Source organism: Solenopsis invicta, chromosome 4, assembly GCF_016802725.1.
Source record: "Solenopsis invicta isolate M01_SB chromosome 4, UNIL_Sinv_3.0, whole genome shotgun sequence".
Taxonomy (NCBI): Eukaryota; Metazoa; Arthropoda; class Insecta; order Hymenoptera; family Formicidae; genus Solenopsis; species Solenopsis invicta.
In genome coordinates, this window is record NC_052667.1 from 24373625 (window position 1) to 24398722 (window position 25098).

General features: G+C 28.6%; 3 protein-coding genes across 10 annotated transcripts; all 3 read right to left on the reverse strand.

Moving 5' to 3' along the window:
- Positions 1-88: 88 nt before the first annotated feature.
- On the reverse strand, positions 89-4957 carry LOC105194871 (CD151 antigen). Of its 4 annotated transcripts, none has more exons than XR_005574572.1 (8): positions 4604-4946; positions 4335-4523; positions 2695-2865; positions 2533-2616; positions 2005-2145; positions 1598-1738; positions 541-721; positions 89-290 (listed from the first exon to the last, which is right to left on the reverse strand). XR_005574572.1 is itself a non-coding variant. In XM_011159989.3 (8 exons), exons 2-8 carry the CDS (start codon positions 4661-4663, stop codon positions 665-667), a joined length of 843 nt encoding a protein of 280 aa, XP_011158291.2. In that variant the 5' UTR covers positions 4664-4697; positions 4763-4947; the 3' UTR covers positions 111-664. The 4 variants fall into 4 exon arrangements, 3 of the variants coding, with proteins under 3 accessions (XP_011158291.2, XP_039304269.1, XP_025992480.2); XM_011159989.3 differs by having other exon boundaries at positions 111-721; positions 4604-4697; positions 4763-4947; XM_039448335.1 differs by having other exon boundaries at positions 111-721; positions 2533-2613; positions 4604-4957.
- Positions 4958-7582: 2625 nt separating this feature from the next.
- Positions 7583-9858, reverse strand: LOC105194870. 3 transcript variants are annotated; one of them, XM_011159986.3, is made up of 5 exons: positions 9660-9857; positions 9385-9576; positions 8435-8626; positions 7842-7952; positions 7583-7682 (listed from the first exon to the last, which is right to left on the reverse strand). In XM_011159986.3, exons 2-5 carry the CDS (start codon positions 9448-9450, stop codon positions 7599-7601), a joined length of 453 nt encoding a protein of 150 aa, XP_011158288.1. In that variant the 5' UTR covers positions 9451-9576; positions 9660-9857; the 3' UTR covers positions 7583-7598. The 3 variants fall into 3 exon arrangements, with proteins under 3 accessions (XP_011158288.1, XP_039304283.1, XP_011158290.1); XM_039448349.1 differs by having other exon boundaries at positions 9385-9858; XM_011159988.3 differs by lacking the exons at positions 9385-9576; positions 9660-9857 and adding an exon at positions 8709-9020.
- Positions 9859-10470: 612 nt separating this feature from the next.
- Positions 10471-25044, reverse strand: LOC105198182 (phospholipase B1, membrane-associated-like). Of its 3 annotated transcripts, XM_039448329.1 has the most exons (8): positions 22854-25044; positions 19248-19616; positions 15430-15531; positions 14822-15033; positions 13222-13398; positions 12550-12848; positions 12116-12294; positions 10471-11673 (listed from the first exon to the last, which is right to left on the reverse strand). In XM_039448329.1, exons 2-8 carry the CDS (start codon positions 19378-19380, stop codon positions 11483-11485), a joined length of 1293 nt encoding a protein of 430 aa, XP_039304263.1. In that variant the 5' UTR covers positions 19381-19616; positions 22854-25044; the 3' UTR covers positions 10471-11482. The 3 variants fall into 3 exon arrangements, with proteins under 3 accessions (XP_039304263.1, XP_039304264.1, XP_039304265.1); XM_039448330.1 differs by lacking the exon at positions 15430-15531; XM_039448331.1 differs by lacking the exons at positions 19248-19616; positions 22854-25044 and adding an exon at positions 17289-17830.
- Between the last annotated feature and the right edge of the window lie 54 nt (positions 25045-25098).

Genomic DNA, 25098 nt, shown 5'->3' on the forward strand with positions numbered 1-25098 from the left:
GTAAGCAAATTACGTCTGTCTAAGATTATAAATTCTTCCAAGAAGATTTTATATTCTTACTTGTATATATGAATTGTTGATTTAATACTAATTTTTTTCTGTGAACGTTCCTCCTAATCTTCGATAGCGTCTGTCTGCGTCCTTCTGCTCTTTTGGTAGCGGTGTCTTCTCCATTTCGGGTGGTTTACCAGAGAGTATTACAAGGAATATTACTCTAAAACAGACGACTCCCTTCTTGGGAGGAGTGACGCGATCCAGGATACCTTCCGCGGCCGTATTGCTTTGCGTGACTGCGCTCAAGAAAGCGTCACGTTACAATAATTATACGTAATTATAAAGTGGCGATGTGGCAAAAGGAGTATCCGTGTCCCAAAGATTTGGGTTTAAATTCAGAATAGTATAACTCTAAATCGATTTTTAATCAATTTTAGAAGCGATCGCTACCTTTCGGAAGGCAAAGGCAAACCACCGAGAATTTTGCCCAGGAAAATCTCTTCTAATATGTATAATACTGTTTTTAATATAATTTTAAGCACTTACATAAGTTTTATAGATTATATGATAAGTTGTCAATCCTGTTTTTAATGTGCTTCTTTTTTAACTCAGTAGATAGTTCTAATTTTTTAGTACATTTATGTCCAGCTCAGGTCCAGCTTAATTTTATTTATTGATTGACAGCATTTTGTTTGATTGTTGAATACATTGACGCTTCATGCAACCGCTAAAAGGAAATTAAGACATTTTCGCTCACCAATGAGGCTTAACTTTCAAACAATGATTATATCTTGGAGCATATCAAAGTATTTTTCACAGGAAAAATATTTATATAATATACGAATTTATATCTTGTTTTATCTTTTTTATTTTTTTATTTCATAGGTTTTAATTTTTACTGTAGTAATTAATTTAAAAACTAACTTAATAACTTTAATTTTCACTATATTAACACGTTATGGATTGTTATATTGCTTTTACTTTAATCATTTAATTTTCCACTTTTTATTTTTGCGTGTTGTTTTTTACTTGGATGTGGATTCTGATGTATTGACGTACGTATATTTCAATCTAATTAATTTGTAAGTTTTGACCGTTTCCCATCTTATCATCTGGCATTTGTGTTCTATTATTAATATTTTTCGTCGATGAAGGCTCTATAGCCAACGCGTTCAAGAGTTTAATTTATTGCATTTATTAAGCAAATGCTTTTTCGAGATTTCTAGGTCTAATGAATGTTTAAATAAATTGTCTCAAACTCGAGATTTGAATTTATACTCGTTATTTGGCTTTATTCGCTTACTGTATTGATTATTGTAGGAGAAATTTTTAAAAATAATTAACAATAATAAAAAAGGAACGGTAATTATGCAGAATAGGGAACCTTAGCTCCTTTATCTGTTGTAAAGATCGTTACTCCGAACTAACGTTCAAAAGTTTCTAACCATCGGTCGTTATTCGTTAACTAGTTATTAACAAATAAAGTTGACAATATACACGTGTGTTTCTTAGCGAAGGTCCATCTGGAGGGGCCTCGCCCTTCCTATTCGGGAGGTCGAAACCCGAAAGATATAAATCATACCAAATTTTTGTCGCAACTGACCATGTAGATTGATCTCGTTGATGAAGATTTTTTATTACTTTTTTGGTTCTTTTTATCAAAAACATCTTCAGATTCTATTTCGTATTTGTGTTGTAGTTCGATCTTTTTGTAGAGCTCACCGGATGATATCATTCCGAAGAACTGCAATAATCCGAGAATTAAAGCAATGTTATTTATTAAGCAATAAGAGATGCGAAAAAGGAAAAGTATTTGTTACGATGAGAATTTTGTTTATATAACAAGAAAAGAATAGAGGAAAAAGAATATACTAGTAGAGAAAAAAAATATACTGTGCAAATTTTTTAATTAATTCAATTGTAAAGAAAATCGGGCTCGGTCTACTTTACAATCGAGATTTTAATTTTAACTGAGGATAGTGTCATAAAAGATGCAAGCTGGTCTCTTACCATAAGACATGAGAGTGTAATACTAATACCATTCGTAATGCTTGTAAAATACTGCATGAGGATTCGCATTTTGTTCAGGCAACCCTTCGTATAAACTGCGGGAATATTTTTGGTGTGCGGGTTGGCATTGCAATGCAATCGCTGTGGGCAAATCGGACGATTATTAATAGAAATGACGAGACTTGATTCTTCGATTAGTTAAAAAGTTGACCGGAAGTATACATATATGACGAGATGTGTATAGCAAGTCACTGTTATTAAATGCCGTCGATTGATAAACTATAGTCATGTGCAAAAGTATTAGGCACTTTATAATTTTCAAGTTATTGTGATAGAGGCAGGCAAAATTAAAACTGTATGTACTATTGACTACTTAAAAGTAGTTATAAATATTGACTACTTAAAAGTATACACAGTTTTATTTTTGTCTGTCTCTATCACAATTTAAAATAACTTGAAAATTGCAAGGTGCCTAATACTTTTGCACGTGGCTGTATTTCATCGCATAAAACCATAACTATTTTTTACCTGATCAGATTCACAACAGCTGTCTGGTACTTTAAAACCATGTGTTTCCCAGTCCTCCCAGCTGTTGACGCCGCAGCAATACAACTAAAATTGAGAATTAAATTATTCTTAATCTTCTTATAAATGAAATTTTATTTATAGGAAATAACGGAAATTATTTACCTTCGACTGTGCGGTATCCCAGAAATCGTGAATGAATGTATCATTATTATAAAATTGGATCAAACTTTCCACTTTTTTCTCAAACATCTTCATCAGTTCTTTGTTAGAATTGTATTTCCAAATGCTAATGAATATTCCAATTAGAAACACTAGAAATGCGAGTATGGTATACTGAAAAAAATAGAGTTTATTAATTGGCCGTGTCGCAAGAAACCGATATTCTTTATTTTAATAAATTTCCAGCGATATAACTAGCTTTGAAAATATACAAGGTTTTAACGTTTAATCAGTTTAAGGTAAGCTTCTCTTCTATAGAGATTAAACTTGTCGTTTAGTCGTTAAATGATATAAATGCTGGAAATTGAAACACGTGTTTTCCCGATTTGAAAAAATAAAGTAACTGTACTCTATAGTTTACCTAAGTTTTGCGACTTTTTTTGTAATTTTTTACTGAGTCTAAAATTGAAAACTAATAACCAGATTCAAAGTAGGAAATATTTATAAGAATTAATTTAAAATATAAGACAATTTCAAATATTTACACGGTTGCAGTAAGATTTTTAGCTTAGAAAGAGTGTCATTTAGAGCTCGTATTGGATACATATGTCCTAATAATTATATTAGGCCATTTTTTTCACAAAAAGTGTTAAAGAAATAGTTATCTAGCATATTTTTACAAGCTTATTGACATTAACATATTTATTGACATGTTATTGATACTAGACTTTTCGTCAATTCGTCAATAAATCATTATTTAGCCAAACAATTGATTTATCTTAATTTTGACCACTTAAAATTCTGCAACTTATGCGAGTTTTAATTCACGCCATAAAACTTTTCAAAGTTTGTAAAAAATTTTTAGATTTGACCTTACCTTTTGTATTTGTGCAGTTTCGTAAAAAATCAGTAATTCGTTTAATGAAGTACTAATTTCAAAAGCAGAGATTTCAAGCTGTATAATGCTTTTTAGAAAATTTCATTATGATTATTTTTTATAAAATATATACTCAAAATTTACGTACCTTTTTTGAAAGTCAGAATAGGTAATTGTTTAATTTTGCTGTTTTAATTATATTTCTCTAATAAAATATAAAACAGAAGAGGATATTATGGCTACAGTGGACATTACGCCTACTCCTATTATCTCCGTTATTAGGTGACGAATTCTAACAATTCCTGGAAGCAGTCTCAGAATTTTATATAAACCTTCGAATAATTTAAATTTTATATATAAAATATTCTAAGAAAAGATGAAGATTTTTTTCAGTATTTCTAAAAAGTATTCCAATTCGTATAAAATTCTGAGAAAATTATGCCTTAGAGGCTTCTACGAGTATTCTCTTAAAAAACACTGGAAAGTTTACGAGTTGTTTCGATATTTTAAGCCGGGAACATACACTCTTGCATAACGCATTATGCATAAGGCATAAGAGAATGAAGACTCTCTCATTTCTATCTTGGGGAGGGAAATAAAAGATTCTAATGGATTTATTCTCTTATGCGTTATGCAAGAGTGTCTGCTTCTGGCTTTAATCCATCGTCAATGTCAACGTTTCGTGAACATTGCAGTTTAGTTTAAGGCGAGAAGCAAGCTAATATTGAGTTGCTTCTCTGAGAAAAATTTTTACAAGGATACTCACTATTTGGAGCATATACTTGGCTTCCTGCAAAGCAGCGACGATTCCCAAAATAGCGATGGACATCATGATAATTCCGACGACCAGTAGAACGATAATTGTGACGTTTAACTGAACGTTCTCCGCTGATCGTATCAATGATAGTTTATCAATCAGACACAAAGTTACAACCGTTACGAAAATTCCGCTAATCTGGAGCATAAATCAAACTTAATTGGATATATTACTATACGTAAGTTATATCTTTAGCAAAGTGAGGAACTAGAACTTACGAGGATGATGAGATTTATAGCGATCAGGAAGTATTTCATGTAATATTTGCAACGGTCCATTTTCTTATGTCCACTGTATCTTATTCTCTCTTATCTGCAAAAGTGTATTAAGTATTAACGGAATGATAAGAAATGCTAATAAAATAAACAATAAAATACAATAATGTTAAAAAAATGAAGGCCCGGTAGCTCGCAAATATTTATCACTTCTCCTTAACAATTAACGATGTTATAGTTGCTACTTCGTGTGATAAAGTGAGAATAATGCGTTTTTATAAATGGCTTATAACTAGTAATACCGGTTTTCACCTACATCTTACAGTTAATTACATCTATGTTTACGCAATTATATAATTGTCTTTAAAGACGTTAACGTAAAACTTATCGATAAATTCGCAATTATTTGCATAGTGAGCAAATTTCTTCGTTTATTAATCATCGTCGATTTTGTTCTAGATGTAAATTAAACTAACATATTAATTAATTAAGTTTTTATTGTTGTTTTTATGTCTGGCCATTTTACAGATTGATATTATTTAACGAATGTAGACGCAAGTTAATTTATTTTCTTAAAATGCCTAGTAAAGACTAAAAAAAAAAAAACAGAATTTTTGCAATTTTTTTAAAAAGTACATGCATACATATATTCACATAAAAATTTTTTTTCTCAAAAGATCAATATTTGATAAAAGTGTTACAATTTTTTATGTAAAAATATTGATTAGTATGAGTTATAGTGTCAACTGTCTGGACAGACATTTTTCCAAACGAGTGTTGCAATGATCAATATTATTCGGACCATATTACTTGAAATAAAAAATTCAAAAAAGATTTAGTTAACATATGAATTAGTTTAGTTTTTGATCAATGAATTTTTTGAAAAATTAAAATTGGAACAAAATGGCAGTTGTTTAAAGTTGAAATTTTGATATTTAAAAAAAAATACATTTTTTGTTCATAAAAAAAGTACTCATTAGAAAAAAGTTTTTCGATTAAAAACTAGGTTTAAATGATGTCTAAAAGAAGCGCGTAAAATTTTAAAGTGATTCGTGCATTGATTCTTGAGATATCTTGATCAATGAGTTTGAAAATTTAGTTTTGAAAGTAACTCGTATAAAGTTTCAAGTGCAGTTTAAACTAAATTTAAAAAATTTAATTTTTAACTTACACAGAGTTTATTTCAGTTTTAAGATATTTTTTGCCGAAGTTGCTGCCTCTAAAATATTAATTTAATGTTGCCAACCAGATATACTTTTTTTCTAGGTGCTTTCTTACGCGCGATTGTTAGATATTTTATCAAGCCGCAAAACCTTTCACATTTTCATTATACTGCTTGCATTTTACAAAACTTGAAATTACAGCAAAAACGGTGTCAAAGTTTAAAATTCTGTATTATATAGTATTGCCTTATGGTACAATAATTTTTTTTGCATTTTTATTTTTTCGCAGATGCACTAAAACTAATCTCGTCGTACTCCACCGTTTTCGGATTAAAAATATTTTTCCTTGTTTTCAATGAACAATTTTTTGAAAACGAAATTGAGTACTAATAGGAAATAATATATAAAAGAATTTCACTTAAAAAAAAAATACAGGCACCTAGCGATAGCAAAAAAGTATTGACAATATGTTAAAAATAAAAAAAAATGTAAAACAGTCAAAACTTACAAATTAAATCGAAATACATACATGTCAATACATCAGAACCCACATCGGAATTAAAAATGATATATAAGATTAAAAAATAAAAAAAGTAAGTGAATAAAGTAAAAATAGCACAATAATCTATAACGCGTTATTATAATATAAATTAAAGCTTATAAAGATAAAATAAAAATAAGGTACAAATTCAATAAGGTTATATTACATAAAAACTCAACCGGTGAAAAATACTTTGATAAATTCTGAGATGCTGTCATATTGCTTAAAAGATTATTCCCGTTGGGTGGTCGAGATGTTTTAATGTCATATTTTCTATTAGAAATTGCATAGATGGTTAATTTATTTAACAGCCAAATAGGATGTTTTTAATAAATAAAATCAAGCTGGGGCACATAAACGTTCTGAAAAATTAGAATTAGTCGTAAAAATGAGATATTAGCATATTAAAAAGAAAGGATAACTGATTGAATAATCAATACACTTAAATTGAGAAAACCGGATAAAGCGGATCTTAGAACTCAATAATAATTTTCAAGACGAATAAATACATTTATAAGTTCCCCGAACTGCGAGCTGTATGTTTATCGAACTTTAAAACGTAATTTCCATAGATTATTGTACAATCTATAAAACTTACGTAAGTGCATAAAATCACATTAAAAACGGGATTGACAACTTATTGTATATATAATTTATGATACATGAACATATTGATCCCAGATAATCAAGTGTTAGTAGTTTGTTAACGGGTTGGCATTACATTCGATCAGCAGATTTTGATTGCAGATTCATCCGAACCATCTGTTTGATCAATTTGCTGAAGTTCTGTTAACAAACCGTGTTATCTTTAACAGATTGGTAGCAAAAATTGAGTAGAAGCTGTAAAGCCTGATTAATTTGTGCTGGCAATTTGCTGGTATTTTATGCTTAATCATATTTCAACGGTTGTTTTGATGACGTCAACGGACGTTGCGGACTTTGATTTGTAATTTGCTGCCTTTCTGCAATCAAAAATCAGCAGCATGCTCTGTTCAAAATCTGTCTCTGCAGATTGCTGTCTGGGACTGATATAATATGCAATTAAATTAAAATTTCTTAAACAAAAAAATTACATTAAAATGTAAAGAATAATGGTAATCATGATATATAATATTATGTGTGTAATAAATCAGCAAAACTTGTGGAAACAACCCGATAGAAATTTGTTTTATTTTTAATTGTCATAATATGATCAACCATGTTTATGGCAATAAGTAATTTTATTGATTGGTAAAGTTGCTCGAATCCTCTAAAGATTTTGGAAACCCACTATTTCTTTTTATTAGGGAAAGCCTTAGAGTAATATTTTGCTGCTGGATGATAATAATTTGATCTTTTGTGATCTGTAGAGCACAAGGGCGGGTATCTTTCCCAAGACCTGCAATAATTTTATACTATTATAGGAATTAAAGCAATACTATTTTTTAAATAATAATAAGGGATAGAAGGAAGGAAAAGAAGAAAATAGGACAATTATAGCCATGACTTTAATTTTAACTGAGAATAGTCTTATAAAAAATGCAAATTGGAATCTTACCAGAAGAAACAGGAGTGTAAAAGCATTTGTAGTGTTGACAGAATGCTGCAATGGGCGGCTGCTTATCCAAATCACAAGCAATATAGATGCGATTATGGCGACTATCGCGTACTGAAAAAAATGAATTTTATCGGCCACGTCGCTAGAAGTCGATACTTTTTATCTTGACAAATTTTAAGCGACTGGACTAACTTCGAAAATCTAAGATTGTTACATTTGATTACTTTCAGATAAGTTTCTTTTTTACAGTGATTAAACTTATTATTCAGTTGCCAATTAACGTGAACGCTGGAAATTGAGACATTCACTTGAAATATTTTTCCGATTCGAAAATAAATCTTCGATACTTTGGTGAAGATTTTTTCAGAATTTTTACACACAAATTGGAACATTTTTCAGAAATGTGTTTTTCGGTCGTAACATAAAAGTTCTGAGAAAATTATGTTTTAAAGATGAGTATTATTTCGAGAGATTCATAGGTTGTCTTGATCCATCGTCAACGTTTCATGAACATTGCAGTTTATTTTATCAGGGTGAACACTATTCGGTTACTGAGTTGCTTTTTTAAGAAAAATTTTTAATAGGGTACTTACTGTCAGGAGCATACACTTGGCTTTCCGCTTGGCAGCAACGATTCCAAAGATGGCCATAGATATTGTAAGTATTCCAATAATCAGTGAAACGATTAATATGGCAGCTAAGTCATTGTATTCCACTTCTCTTATTCGTGATCGCTTGACAACTAGACTGTGCACGCTTTTAATAATTACGAGAGTTGCGAAAATCTAGAGCATACATAAATAGTAAATTTAATTGGATATATTATTACTCAAGCAATCTTCAGAAAAGTGCGACACTAGAACTTACGAGGATGACGAGGTTTATAGTGATTAGAAACTGTTTCATGAAACGTTCGCAGCTATTCATTTTTGTACTATATCCTGTTCTCACTTATTTGAGAGAAAACTCTGTTATCAGAACGATATAAATAAAATATACTAATCGAACGAACAATAAAATGCGACAATGTTAAAAAGATAAAGGCACGGTAGCTTGCAAATATTTTTCACTTCTCTTTAACAATTAACGACGTTGTAGTTGCTATGACGGCGAGAATTTTATACGCGTTCTTATAAATGGCTTACAACTAGTAATACCGGTTCAGAGTTACAATAATTATAATTATTTATATATTTACGCAATTATACAATGGTCTTAAAATACAACGCAAAAGAACGTAAATTTTCCATTTTTTACACAGTTAGCAAAATTTTTTATTAATATTTAGTCTGAAACACGTGCGTGTAATTAAATATTGAATTAAATATTGATTCGATTCGATTCATTTTTTGAATCTAAGAGGTTTATATTCGAATAGTTCGAGAATTTTGAATCATGTATGATTTGATATTAAATCGAATGTCTATTGATTCATCGTCAACGTTTCTTGAACATTGCAGTTTATTTTATTGAAGTGAAAATTATTCTGATACTGATTTGCTTTTTTGATTTAACGAGGAAAAATTTTTACTACGGTGCTTACTGTTAGGAGCATGCACTTGATTTCTCGCAAGGCAGCAACGATTCCGAAGATGGCCATAGACATCATGAGGATTCCGATAATCAGTGAAACGATTAATGTGACAGCTAACTGATTAGTATTCCGATTCCTTTATCCATGATAGCTTGACAACTCAAAGTACGCGATTCCAATAATTGCGAGAGTTCCCAAAATCTAGAGCACACATAAATAGTAAATTTACTTGGATATATTATTACGCAAGTATATCTTCAGAAAAGTGCGAGGTTAGAACTTACGAGGATGACGAGGATTATAGTGATCAGAAAATATTTTATGAAACGTTCGCAGCTATTCATTTTCGTACCGTATTCTGTTCTCTTCTATTAGCAAAACTCTGTTAACAGAACTAGCTTGCAAATATTTTTCACTTCTCTATATCCAATTAACGACGTTGTAGTCTTCTATATGACGAAGAGAATTTGTAACGCATTCTTATAAATGGTTTACAACTGGTAATACCGGTTTAGAGCCACACTTTTACAATTATTTACATATTTATGCATTTATACAATAATCTTTAAATATCACGCAATAAAACGTAAATTTTCTATTTCTTGAAGAGTTAGCAAATTTGTTTTATCTATTAGTTATCGTCCAATTCGATTTTGATATAAATTAAATTATATTAATTAATAAAGTTGTTATTCTGTTATTTAGCTCTTTTACAGATTTATTTTATTTAATAAACGTAGGTGTAGATTAATTCGTTTTCTTAAGGAATTATTTCTCGTTAGGAAGCAGGAAAAACACGAATTTTTGTGATTTCGTTTTAAAAAAGTGTATACATATACATATGTATATACACTGAGAAAAAAATTTATTGAAAAACTAACATATTGAGTTTGATACGCGTGTGTGCAATTAAATCTTGAATTGACATAATTCTTGATTAAAAATTTGAAATTGTTAATATGAATGAACTGTATCTTTTTTATGCAACTAGATAATTATTGAATCAATTCAATGTTTAGTTGTACGTATATTTTTTAGTTTTTTGATCAATTTTTTTCTCAGTTCGTATACGCACATATACATAAATGTAATACCTTGCTTTCCGATGGTTTCTTATTTCGCATCGTTACACAGTCAAAAGATCAAACAATCGCCATATAATTCTTATTATTTTTCATCTTAATTGTACTTTTCTTCACTAAATATAATTCTCTCGTGTCTAAAATTGACTCTTTCACAGCGTGAAACTTTCAGTTCAATAATTGACATTTTTTTTCTTTTACATAGGAACTGTTAATATTATTTTTTACATAGAAAATTGTAAACTAAATAGTTATCTGAACACTATCTCCTTGAGTTATTGTTAATAAATTATGCTGCTTTCGAAATGGAAGAATTCCACGGTTTACACATATCAAGAAAGAAGCTAATTCGCTTTGGCTGGTATTATCGGATGACACTACTAAACATGAATGAAGCGTGCCGAAGAAAGACTTGCTTCAGTGCCTATTGAGGTAATCCCCAATGGGTTGTGATGAAAATATTTACGGTTTCTCTGTATTTGTTTGTATTTCTATGCAGTAGATTAGATACGTGAGTAAGAATAAATAAGAGACAATGTAAGAGACAGTCGATGTTACAAGAAACCTTGTCTTTTCAAACCCATTCACAATTTAGTGTTGCATACGTAGAAAAAGTTAGAGAAACTTATTTAAATATTTTTAAAATGTTCTCTTTTCGAACTACTGAATTATTTTTTTGAAATAACATTGATCGCATCGTTCACACATCTCCTTGCAGTTTACAACATAATTCTAAATATATTAATTACAATTAAATTGAATGGTTTACATGTATTAAATCTATCGGAAATGGATAAAGTATTTGAGTTATTACATTGTTTAACTCTTTATCATGAAATAATCGGTAAAATTTGAACGAAATAATCTATCAATATTTTATTTTTGTTCCATAAAAGGTTCATATAAATATAGTAATGTTTTTTCTACGCTTAAATAATTGGCACTGTAACTCCGTTTAAAGACCGCGGCAACGCAAATCGCAACTATGACTGATAACCTAATAACATTAGCAATACTTTTTTTTATCAAGTGCCAATATTTCTTGTTCGAATTGCATTGACAGTTTTAGTATTAACACTTTGTTGCTGTGAATTTAACATTGTTGTCAGATAGGGTCTCTCCGGCGTTGGGCAGTGAAATTTGTGGAAAAGAGTTTCCCAAGTCATCGTTTTGGCACCCACTGGCTCGAACAAGTTGTTCCATAAACCGTTAGCATCTATAAATATGGAAAAAATTTTTTAAATTATTTTTTAAATCATTTTTGAATAATGAAAACTTTTCTTTGTATACATTTTATAGTTGATTTAGAATTAGATCTAATTGAATGAAACGTGTGTATGTGAATGGACCTTTTTATTAAATTTATACTTTTGTATTAATTAACATCGTTACAATTTGGTGACTGTGTGGACTAGTCAAACTAATAAATTTAAACTGGTTAATATTTGAATAATGTCGTGGCAATTATTACTCTCTTTTACATTATAATGTTTAGAAATACAGGACTGAAAAATGGAGAGCATTTTTATACATTTTATAATAAATATTGAGTATAAAAGATAGATGATTTTTTTAATTATTAATAATTAATATATATTTTTTAATTAAGCAGAGTAACTATTAGTATTTTCTTTTTAGAGAATTTTTAGTAAACTTACATAGAGCATTGGCCTTTTGAGTAACGTGAAAACAATCGCTGCTCAAATATGTCGTGTCGGCGTATCCATCTAAAGCAAGTGGTATAGTTATATTTGCTAGGGTAGGCTCACTTACGACTGCGAAATCATCTCTTTGAAATTCTGGATAAGTAGCGATTTCCATATCTAGCTTCTGCCACCTAAAATATATTTTTAAATTTTTTATCTTTTTTTGTTATCAGTAATAATGACAATAATATATTTGTCGGAACAAACTAAAATTAATTTATAATGTCACACATTGCCAAATATGTACTTCTATTGTAATTTAATGCTGCATCTGATAATTTAAAAACACATTACTTTGTGCATTAAAAAAAATTATTAACGTTCATAATTGACATTTAACAAGTATAATAATATATTGTAGACTATTTTTTGTTCGTTTTGCTTACTGTGACATAATGTTGTAATACAGAGGCCTAAAACGCCGAAATGAAGAACCAAACAAGCAAGAACATTCGACGTCCGTTGTAACAAAACAAGTAAATGTTGATCTTCCTTTACGAGTATCGACTAAGGCCTTTAAATGGGGTGGCAGAATCAATGCCACAAAAGTCCGCGGTAAATTATCTCTTAGTGTCCGCAAAACTTTAAGTAGGTCGGTTTTGTGTGTTTCAAGCGTTGACCAAGGTGATGAAGTCCAACATATTTCATTGCAAAAGTCATTGCTTCCAATCATTAGCGAAATAAACTGCAAATCAGATTTATTTGTCGATATGTACTTTTAATTGATAAGGTATAGAATTTTTGACAGTAAAAAGAGATATTTTAGAAATACAAGAAATCTCGGAAAAAAAATTACAACATATAAAGCACTCTGTTGAATTTTTACTGTATATTTAAAATTGTAATTAATTTAGTTATAAAGGTTTTTATAATTAAGTTAATTTTAATTTTAATCTGACTAGAAAAACGACAAAACGTGTCCATGTTATTAACATGTTAAGTACCACGCGTTGTAGTTCGACTTTTTCTACGGTAAAAGTTTAACGGAGCATTTTATCACTATTTCTGCCTGACGTTTCTCTGGTTGTTTTCAAATAATCTTGTCTGGCGCAACAAACCTTCCAATGTTTTTGCAAATCTATCCTCGGATCTTTCTTAATCTTTTTGACTAGTACTTCCGCCATATACGGCATATCCGCGGATACAGCAGCGCTTTCCGCAATATTCAACTGTGCCGCTTTGTGAGTCGTCAAAGAGTCTCCCAATGCATAGCCTATCAGATTGGGGTTGAATTCCTATTGAAAATTTGTGGATGATTAATTTGCACGACTATACATCGTTAAATCAGTTTTTAGCTTTAATCCCCTCGTAACGTAATGTAACTTGAAAGAATAAAAAAATTACGTTTGGTGAGATATTTATTAAAATAAGGTAGAAAAATATAGAGCGAATAAAAAGATTGTAATTTTAAATGTTACTTAATGACAATTATAATAATACACTCATTAATCGATATCACATCTTGAATTATATTTAGTTTGTTCGGCAGATTGCTTAATGCTGTGATATAAAGAAAATCTATTTTCTTTTCTATTATTTATATAATTATTACATAACAGTTTAAAAAAAGAATGTATTTTGGGAAGATGTAATGTACGAGTATTGTACATATCTCAACGAAAAATTGCTCTAGAATATGTGTGTAATAATTTCACTATTGATGATCGATGATTTTGCTTTGACAGTGCGCTGTTCAAAAATCAAGAGGTAACAAATTACAGATTAATCAAAAATTACGAGACACGCGTACGTAAAAATATAAAATGATGGACGAAAGTTTATAAAAAAGACTATCCACCTCTGAGTGTAGATGTCATGTTGTGTTTTACTTTTAATATATGTTAAGATCCTATTGCAAGTACTTCATTCATCACAATTTTTTTTTAAATTGTAAAACCAAAACATAACGTATTGCGAGAAAAATGGTGATTGCCTTGTCGTTGTTTTACTGACAACAAGAATTACGACATTTCATCATTGATAATGACAATTTGTACGTCGCGCGCACTTTCGCAAAAATTTCGCAAAAAGATGAACTACCGGTGATTTTTCAAGTTACTCACTTATATTCTGCACGTCAAACTGATGAATAATTGACTAGAAGTGAACTTCTTTGATCAAACAAATTGCTATTAAAAAATAATATAATAATGTGCAATATAGTGTAATATTGAATGTTATATAATCGATAATAAATTTCAGGTAATCGAAAACTTAGTTTGTTAAATACATATACGGTCGAGTTCTTTAATTCATCGATTGATTAATCGCATTATGCGCAAATGCAACTTTGTTTTGTAAAAGCTGCATTTGCGCGTGCAGCAATGCAATTGATTAATCGACGAATTAAAAAACTCGCCCAATATATATGTTTATAAATATATACGTTTTATAAATAAACAAAAATTAGTTTACCAATAGCGTTTTTAATTTTACATTACTGTGCATTAATGCAATTTAAAATATTATATTATTCATAATAATTATATAAGTATTTATCTTTGTTGTTTTAACGTTTTAATTAAATATGTATGAATTTTAACTATCACGGTGGATACTCTACCGGTATCATAAATTTAAGTTTCTTATATTGCATCATGCACATTATGATCTATTTAATAATAAACATTATATCGTCGTACGATTTGATTGATTTACCTTGAGGATGTTGGGAAGAGTTAAATATTCTCGCCACGTGCCTTGGCCTCCGCCGGCCGCGGTAACTCCTCTGTTCTCTACAGCGACCTGAAGCACATTGTTTGCAAAAATGCCAGTTCCGGCTGTAAGAGAATCACCCATCGCGGCGATAACATCGATATCACCTGGTCTTAATTTGTGCACTGACGTTGGCACTTTCGGCGATCGGCCACCTGAAATTTATCGCTATTTGTAGCATTTCTCAGGCACATGATATTTAGTATTCTTATTATTCTTTAAATAACAATTTAAGTAATTAAACATCTTTGAACTATTTTTTCATGAAAACATCTATGTATTTGTAGTTCTTATGTGTTATTACTGATTGACTGATGTAAAACCACAGACGTTTAAAAATGTTGTACTAATAATGAAATAGTTCGCTTGCTAATTATTAAAAAAAGTTACTGATGTAATTTTTATAATTTTATAATTTTTATTGAATATACTTTTTATGCGGGTATATATATTTATATTAATTATAAAGGAACAAAATAATTTTAACCAGAGATCGTAAATAATTATTAATGAAAAAATAAAAAAAAAATAGGTGTCTATTAAAATCATACCTGTCACATTGCAAGGGAATGGAACATCATCGGGAACGATTTTTTGCATTTTATTTGCTTTTCGAGCTATTTGCAAATACTTTTCTTCCGTTCCTGTCCAACCTGCAGGATTAATAAATATGTTACAATTTACAAAGAAAATAACGTACATAATTATGTCATGAATTCTATAATAATAATAAAAAAAAAAAAAAAAAATTTACTTTATAACTAAAATAAAAAGTAATATAAAATGTATTTTTACTATATTTTATTTAATTATTTAATTGCAATATAAAAATAAATATAATTATTAAAAATGTATGTTTGTCTTTATAAAGTTCTTCAAACAAGCGAATTTTCAACTCTCCCAGTACACAGAACTTCAACGCTGCTATTTTCATCAGTTTTCATCAGTTTTGACATTTCAATGAGACATAGAACATTATTTTAAAGAAAAGAATTTTTTTGAAAATTAAAATATTAGATTAAATATTAAAATATTAATTTATTATAAATAGTTTTGTCCGGTGCTTGTTTGGCAAGTCATATGTTCAATTTTTAATACTCAATTTATAAAATAAAATTTACCTTATGAAAGAAATTTTATAAATAGAGTTTGAATTTTAATGAGAGTTTTTCCATTCTAAGCGTCTCTTACGTAGTTGAGCGTAAGAAACAATGTTATTTAATCAACCATCTATTCTTACGCTATGTGGTTTAATTTTGTGAATAAATGATAAGATCTATTTTATATTAAAGAATATTAATTTATTGTTTTATTCAATCAAACTCTGTTTTTAAAACTTTGTTTGGAAAACAATATTGTATTTTATTTGCTGCCAAATTAATCGGTAATTTAAAATTGATTGCAAAGTCATATTGAATAAAAAGTAATACATACTGTAAATAAATAGAACGACAAAAGTAAAATGATAAAAATAGAAATTATATAACTATGCTCTTTTGATTCTATAACTTACAGTAATCTATGTACCATATTTAATTAAAAAACTGTTTATCAAACTATAATTTAATAAAACTAGCTTTAATAAAATTAAGATTAAAAAGTAAATTTCCCTAATGCATTTTAAAGTCAGAGTATAATAATCTAAACTTCAGCTTGATATCGTAAAGACAAATTAAAAATTGAATTAATATAAGAAGCGAAAGACAAGCAAATATAAAATGTGTGTTGCGGAACGTGATTTGTCAATACATTAATTATTATTCATTTATAACATCTATTTGTTTGTGTTTAACATTTTTTACATTGATTTAATTTTTAATAGGAAATAGTTACCAAGTCAAATGGAATACCATTGTTAAATAAAGTATAGAACAATACGATTTTAAATGTAATACAGTACGTGCATTGAATTATACCGGAGAACGATGAATTATGCAGAAGAGCAACTAAACAAAGTAGGAAGGAGTATCGCGTAAACGCGAGTTACATTCATTTACTGCGTTTACTGAAAAAAGAACTGGTTTCTTAGCCTCCGTGTACGTCATAAAGACGTATATATTTTTTATTAAAATTAATTAGCAGAAAAAGAAGGCTAAGTTGATAAATAACCGCATAATTTATCATTCTAGTTGTCTACACTTATAATAAAAGTAATTTCCGTAAGGACACTTGAAGAAATATCTGTGAAAAACACAAATAGAATCTGAAATTATTACTAGGATCTTATTTGTTACAACGCGCAAATAATGTTTTTTATTTTTTAATTGTATCACAACATATCTTTACAGCATCGCAGAATTTTAAAAATTTATCTTATTTAATTGTTAAATATTTATAGTTTAAACGAAATGATAGAATTTGATTATTTGAAACATTTTATTTATTCGTCAAAATTAAAATAATTACGTACTTTTTTTATTCATCCTTAATACGTAACGGTATATTATTCGTATTTTTTTCCCGTTCGTGTGTTTCTTCGATTATCGTATATCTATATAGAAATGCGAGGTACCTTGCGGTAACACGCATGACTTCTTACATAGATATTTGAGCTGATGTTGGTTATCAGTTAAAAGATCATGCATTTATAATGAAAAATGTATCCTTTTATATGAGTCAATAACAGTCACCTGTAATCTAGAATTAAATTGCATTATATTATGCATCATTAAGCAAATAGTCATACTATATGTATCTACATATGAAATATGTGGAAGCAAGTAGAAAAACAAAAATCTTAAAACTCAATGAGAGTATATTGGATAATCCACTTTTCATATCTTATTTTTATTACATGGTAAATATTTTTTTATTAATTTTGGAGTCTTCTTTCTTAGAAATTAATTTATAATATATCAATTTTCTTTACATTATAAAACTATATTAAAGTAATCTTCATTAAAAAAATTTAAATTAAGATGAAAAAATTTCATAACTTATTTCATTATATCGAAGATTTTTTCCTTTAATCGCACTTATGAATCGAAAATTTTTGGACTTTTGACTGGTTTTCGCTTTTGGAAAGATTGAATTTAAACTAATTAAACAATTAGTTAAAAAATATTATCTAAGAGAAATTAAACATTTTATATAGAAACTAATGTATAGATTTTAATTTATCATTCATTATGCTTATTATTCTTCGTTGAATACATTACTGTATTCTTAGAAACCAGGAAAGGTGCAAAATGGTACCAGCTATTAGTATCTGTTCGAAAATTTTTCAAGGCTTTATCGAACGACCATAAATATTTACTAAGGTTGTACTCTAAATACGCTCTTTGCTTTTTGCTTTTTCATTTTCTCTATTGTCCTTTTGTCTCTTCATTATTTTATCGACAATCATGGTTTTTGACACATGCTTTTTGTTTCTTTCGAAATTAATCAACTTTTATTTCATCAATTTCGATAAAACATTATGCAAAGAGGCATATCAAAAAATAAAAAGCACATTGTAGATTAATCTTTATCATACAGTTAATTAACATAAACTTAAATACATTAGCTCGTGGTAGCAGACAAAGAAAAATATATTAATGCAATGTACTCCACTACACGAAAAGAACGATTTTGCTGAAGTATCTAAACAATTAGCTAAATGCAAAGTTTAAAATAATTTTAACCCGTCAAAATAATTATATTGGACTCTTCAAATTCGTAGAATGCCACAACTTTTTGCAGCTTTGCTCATTATGCACGAATATAATTAGTTTAATGATCCAACAAATTATTTTCAGATCTGTATCCAGCTAAATTTTTAAATACTTCAGTGAAAATGTTTTTTTTGTTTATGAAAAAATTTTCTGGCAATTATATCTCGAAGAAAAATTGTTTTTCTGAACGGCAATAATGCCTAATTAATTATTAAGTTATTCAGACGACATCTTAACGTAACACATATTAGGTAACTGTTAAATTGTGACCTATTAAAAAAATAGTACGTGTATATGAGGATTTTTTAACGAGATTTTTTTATTGTTCAAAATTTATAACAATAAAAAAAGTTTTAAGAGGTTATGTACTTATATGTACAGATTTGCACATGTTAATATTTTCTCATTTTGTTATTATTATAAATTGTTAAATGTCTGTACGTGTTCTTATGTATGAAATGGAAGTATGAAATGGAATTTTTAAAAAACACTTAAATGTTAAGTTTCTTGCATCCTTACGTGAAAACAATACCAAGTCGCGAATTATGTTTGTGGTTTTAATTTTATATTGAAAAAGGAATCGCAAATTGTGCTTTTTGGAAAAAGATTTCACTGTAATAATGGTAACAGTTGCGCGTACCTTTTTAATGCAATCCGTGAAAAAAATGTAAGATTTTGAATCCTTTTTTGATATTCATATCACTCATTAAACATACCGAAAGCATTGAAACTCCATTCTCGGAAGGCACGAAGTAACATTATATTAAAGGGTGTATCGAGGGCGGATTTCCTTTCCGATGCCAACACGAATATCTGCAGGATGTAGTAGAGTTGCCACCACTTCCACATTGTGCTCGAGTTGCGAAACCGATAATAAGCCACAATTTGAAATCACCCCGACGGTGCCACGTTCACACTCGAAACGTGATATTTTGTAGCAAAGACGTGTTGCACCGTCGCGGAGATCGAGATATTCAATGTTCCATCACGGAGCAGAACCTACAAAGAAGGCTCGGATGCAGTGGAGGACCTTCATCGCATCGTCAGTCAGTCAATCGGAGGCAAGGTCATCCTGTTCTGCGTCACTGCAGAAACAATAAGATATAAATTGAAAGTGTTGGAAATTGTTAAAAATTGTCCTTCGATATTATTCGTACATTGAAAAAAGTTGTTTATTATTAAGTACTTAAATATATTTATTTTAGTATATTTCCTACATTTAAATACTGGAACAAAAGTTTGTAGCGTTGTTTAAGTGAAATTGGAAGACAATATTTAGATATTTGTACACAGATCTAGTTAATTATTAAAATATAATTTCTTTATAAGCTTACGAAATATTTTTGTTAATCAAAAAAATAATACTACAATAAATACTTACTTAATAATAAAAACTATTTTTGTTATACATAGTTGACATTTTGATTATTGGATATGATTCTTGGATTTTTTTAATAGTAGACTGTGGACATTTTTTCCGATTAGAGGGAGGGAAGGGTACCCAGTGAAATTATGAATTATAAAGTACAAATCTTTTTCTAGTTTAATTATCTGTAACTTTAATACTTTATTTTATACTTTAAGATGATGGAAAAAGCTGACAATGAATTGGGCTCAGTTATACTGTCATCGCGAGTATTGATCGGCAACCGAGTGCAACATTTTCCTGTTGAGTTTTAAAAAATTGATATTTGCTTTTAAATTCAATCCTTGGGTTTCGTAGGTGTAGATTTTCACATCAAGCTAAATTTTAGGCGTGGATTACTCCACACATGAATCGCCGAATACCTGTTTAGTAATAATTATGCAATTATGTTAGAAGGCTATCATGTTAGAAGGCAATCAAATTAGATGATGTTACAATAACTGATAAGTGTCTTCTTTATGTAAAGCGCGGACGAGCAAAGTTAAAACGATTTGTTAGAAAAGAAAAAGTGATCTTTATGATCTTTATGATCTAGTATGAATTCAGTGTGCGAACTTACAAGAAAAAGAAAAATGTTAATTTATTTCATTTATCGGGATTTGCAATAAGTTTTTCAGCTTCCAAAATGCATCTTACATCAAATTATAGTAAGATCAAATTATATTTTAATTATCCGTATACTTTTGATATCTGAACAAGATCAAAATGTGTACGTGAAATGGCGTGATTACTACGTCATAGTGATTAAACAATTATTAAATATTATTATTTTTTACGTACGTACAATAAAATTACCTTCTTTTGTCTCATTGTCAGTTTACGACTCTACTATAAATTGCATCGCGATTTATTTGAATGTGCAACGTGCATAGTGCATTAATAAAGTACATCAAATAAATTGCAAAATTCATTCTTTTTTTCGATAAAGTACGTTTACATAGGTATGCATATGCGCGCACATACACATATTTGTACTTTGGAAATTACATCCTGAACACGGTACTTCTTAGGTCTTAGATGATTCATGCAAGAGAAAATAGCTAAGGTATTCATTGAAATTATTTGTGTTGTTTTTTAAGCTGATAAAGATAGAAACATGTTTAAAATTTTACAAAAATTAACTAAAAATTAATAAATAAAATCTTTACGCTTTTAACTTGGGGATCTTGCAAGACACACGTCAGAGGAGAAAGGTGACAACATTGATGAAAGTTTTATTACATTCATTTTTTCAATGTCAGCAGAATCGTGATAACAATCTGACAAAATATGTTTTTATTCCACAAGTTCCAATTAAAATAATAACACAATGTCACAAATAATTACAAAATGTCAGCGTTAAAATGCTCTTTGTCTAAATGATATGTATATTAATAATATATACAATATTTTATAATTATGCGTATTTTATTGTTTGAACAAATGTCTCAAAATGTTAGAAAATATCAGATTGTTTATCTTTTTTAAGAAAAAAAAAAAAATGCATTAAGCGTTAATACTCATAGACTCGAATGCATCTGTTTATGGCAATGCTCAAGGTATTCAGCTTCTTGATTGTCGATGCAGTACAGACTACACACAGTTACATTCTGATGATGAGAAAAATATTGGCAAGATATATAACAAGCAATTTACATTCGTATAGTTATTCGTTTTTCATATAAGTTTTGCAATCTCTTGTCAGTTTATGTAAACTATTTTACATATTTTCCGCATTTCTGAACTGAACATTATCATACAATTGTATTACGTGTATGATAAAAAAAAGTAAGATTAACAAGATAAAAAATATTGTGGGAAGATGGAAAAAAACTAAATTCAACATGTCGTTGAAGGTTGGTTTGATCAAATGTAATTTAGACAATTAATTTTGTCTACAATATTCCTGACGACTCATACTTTTAAAAAATTAATAATTTTATCTATGTTAAAAGAAAGTAATATATTAAATACTATGTATAATCGATTAAATGTAAATTATAAAAGGAAGAAAAAAGAATTTTGCTTCTTGCTCTAATAATAACCTGTTTTATTTATCATGCTGGCAACTCTGTTAATTGAGTTAATCGGAGTTGAAGTGATCCTAAATTACGAAATATAAACAATAAATTAAAATAAAATCTTTTTGGTTGAATTAAAATGAATAAAATAAAAAATAAACAGAAATAATTATTTAACACATTATGAAAAAATTAAAAATCACTAATATTTAATTAAACATTTAATTAATATTTAAAAATTCATAAATTTTTTAAAAAGTTATAAAATTATAAAACATTTTAGAAAACTCTAAATTTTGCAAAAAAGTTTTGAAAAATTATATGAACAATTTTTATAACCTTGGGGAAAACTTTTTTCATAATTTTCATGTGTACAATTCAGAATTTATAAGAATTTCCATATAATTTTATAACATTTTAAAAACTGTTTCCGATATGTGAACATTATATGTGAACCTTTGAATATTTTAAAATTTATATGTATAAAATATTCTACAAAAAGTAAAGAGATTTTTCCAATATTTTTAAATTAACAGTGTTCCAATTCGTATCAAAATTCTGAGAAAATTATGGTTTAGAGACTTCCATAGTACCATATTCTCTAAAAAAGTATTGAAAAGAAAGAAGTTTACGAGTTGTCTTGATGTCTTAAGCCGGGAGCAAACTTTTACACTTAACTCATAAGAGAATGAACCAATCAGAGTGTTTTATTTCTACCTTGAGGAGGGAAATAAAAGATTCTGATTAGTTTATTCTGTTATGCGTTATGCAAGAGTGTGTGCTCTCGGCTTTAATTCATTGTTAATGTCAACGTTTTGTGAACACTGCAGTTTAAGGCGAGAAGCAACCTGGTATTGAGTTACTTCTCTGAGAAAAATTTTCACCATAGTACTCACTGTTTTGAGCATATACTTGACTTCCCGTAAAGCAACAACGATTCTAAAAAGAGCGATGGACATTATGATAATTCCGACGACCACTAGAACGAAAATTGTAACATTTAACTGATCATTCTCCGCTTTTCGTATCCATAATGCATTATCAATCAGATTCCACGAAGTTACAATTGTTACAAACATTCCACCAATTTAAAGCATAAATAAATAATAAATTTAAATGGGTATATTACTACGCAGACAAATTATATCTTTAGCAAAGTGAGGAACTAGAACTTACGAGATTGAAATTTATAGCGATTAGGAAATATTACATGAAACATCTGCAACGGTCCATTTTCGTACCATATCTTATTCTCTCTTATCTGCAACATTGTATTAACAGAATAGCATAAATAAAAAATGCTAATAAAATAAACAATAAAATGCAACAATTTCAAAAACATGAAGGCGCGTAAATATTCATCACATCTCCTTAATGATTATCGATGTTATAATTACTACTTCCTATAATAAAGTGAAAATAATACGTTTTTATAAATAACTTATAACTGGTAATACCGGTTCTTAGTTGCACCTTACAATTATTTACAACTATTACACAATTATCTAATGATCTTTAAAGACGTTAACGTAAAACTTGGCGGTAAATTTGCAATTATTTGCATAATGAGCAAATTTCTTTGTTTATTAATCATCGTTGAGTTTGTCCTAAATATAAATTAAACTATCATATTAAATAATAAAGTTTCCATTGTTGTTTCCGTGTCTAGCTATTTTACAGATTGATATTATTTAACGAATGTAGACGTAAGTTAATTTATTTTCTTAAAATGCTTAGTGAAGAGGCTGAAACAAAAACGGAATTTTTGCAATTTTTGTTTTAAAAAGTACGTGCATTTATTTACATAAAAGGTTCTTTTTGATTGATCAAAAAATTAATATTTGACAAAGGCTTTATAATTTTTTATGTGAAAATATTAGTATGAGTTATAGCCGACTGTCTGGGAAGACATTTTTCCAAAAGAGCGTTGCGATGATCAATATTATTTGGAACCATTACTTGAAATAACAAATTCAAAAAAGATTTAGTTAACATATGAGTTAGTTTAGTCTTTGATCAATTAATTTTCTGACAAATTGAAATCGGAACAAAATGGCAGTTGTTCAAAATTCAAATTTCGATTTTCAAAAGAATGTATATTTTTTGTTTATAAAAAAGTACTCATTAGAAAAAACTCTTTTGATTAAAGACTAGGTTTAAATGATGTCTAAAAGAAGCGTGTAAAATTTTCAAGTGATCGGTGCATTGATTCTTGAGAAATCTTGGGCACTGATTGAAAATTAGTTTTGAAAGTAATTCGTTTAATTTTAAGTGCAGTTTATACTAAATTAAAAAATTTATTTTTCAACTTACACAGAGTTTATTTCAGTTTCATATAAGATATCTTTTACTGAAATTGCTGCCTCTAAAATATTAATGTTATGTTGCTGACAAGATATACTTCTCTTCTAGTTGCTCTCTTGTGCGCGATGGTCAGATATTTTATTAAGCCTCAAAACTTTTGAGCATTGTTTAATTCTATTCCTAGTACCGCTATTAAAAGCAGTAAATCGTCGATTTATTTTGTATGAATGTCCAATAATAGGGCTCAAAGAAATGTATTAATGCTTGCAGTTATCACACAACTTTTAATGCACTTTGAAATTTCACATTTTTATTATATTGCACTTTACAAAATTTGAAATTGCAGCAAAAACGTCAAAGTTTAAAATTCTGTATTATATAGTATCGCCTTATGATACAATAATTTTTTTTTGCATCTTTATTTTTTCGCAGATGCACTAAAATTAATTTTGTCGTATTCCACCGTATTTTTCGAATTAAAAATATTTCTCCTTGTTCTCAATGAACAATTTTTTGGAAACGAAATTGAGTGCTAATGAGAAACATTATATAAAAAAATTTTAGTTGAACGAAAGAATATAGGTAGGGGAACCCGGAGAATAACGGGCATAGTTATTTTAAACTAGTTTTAAACATATTAAAAGTAAATAAATTACATTGATTTTTTATGAAAATATTCTTTAGAATATTCATTTAAAAAAAAACAAGTTTTATTGCAAAAGAATAGATTAAAAGAACGAAATTATTGTTTTATTAAAAACTTGCAAAATTCTATTATGCCCCGTTATCCGGGATATAATAGGTACCTTATAAAACGTGCTTATTTTTTAAAAATAA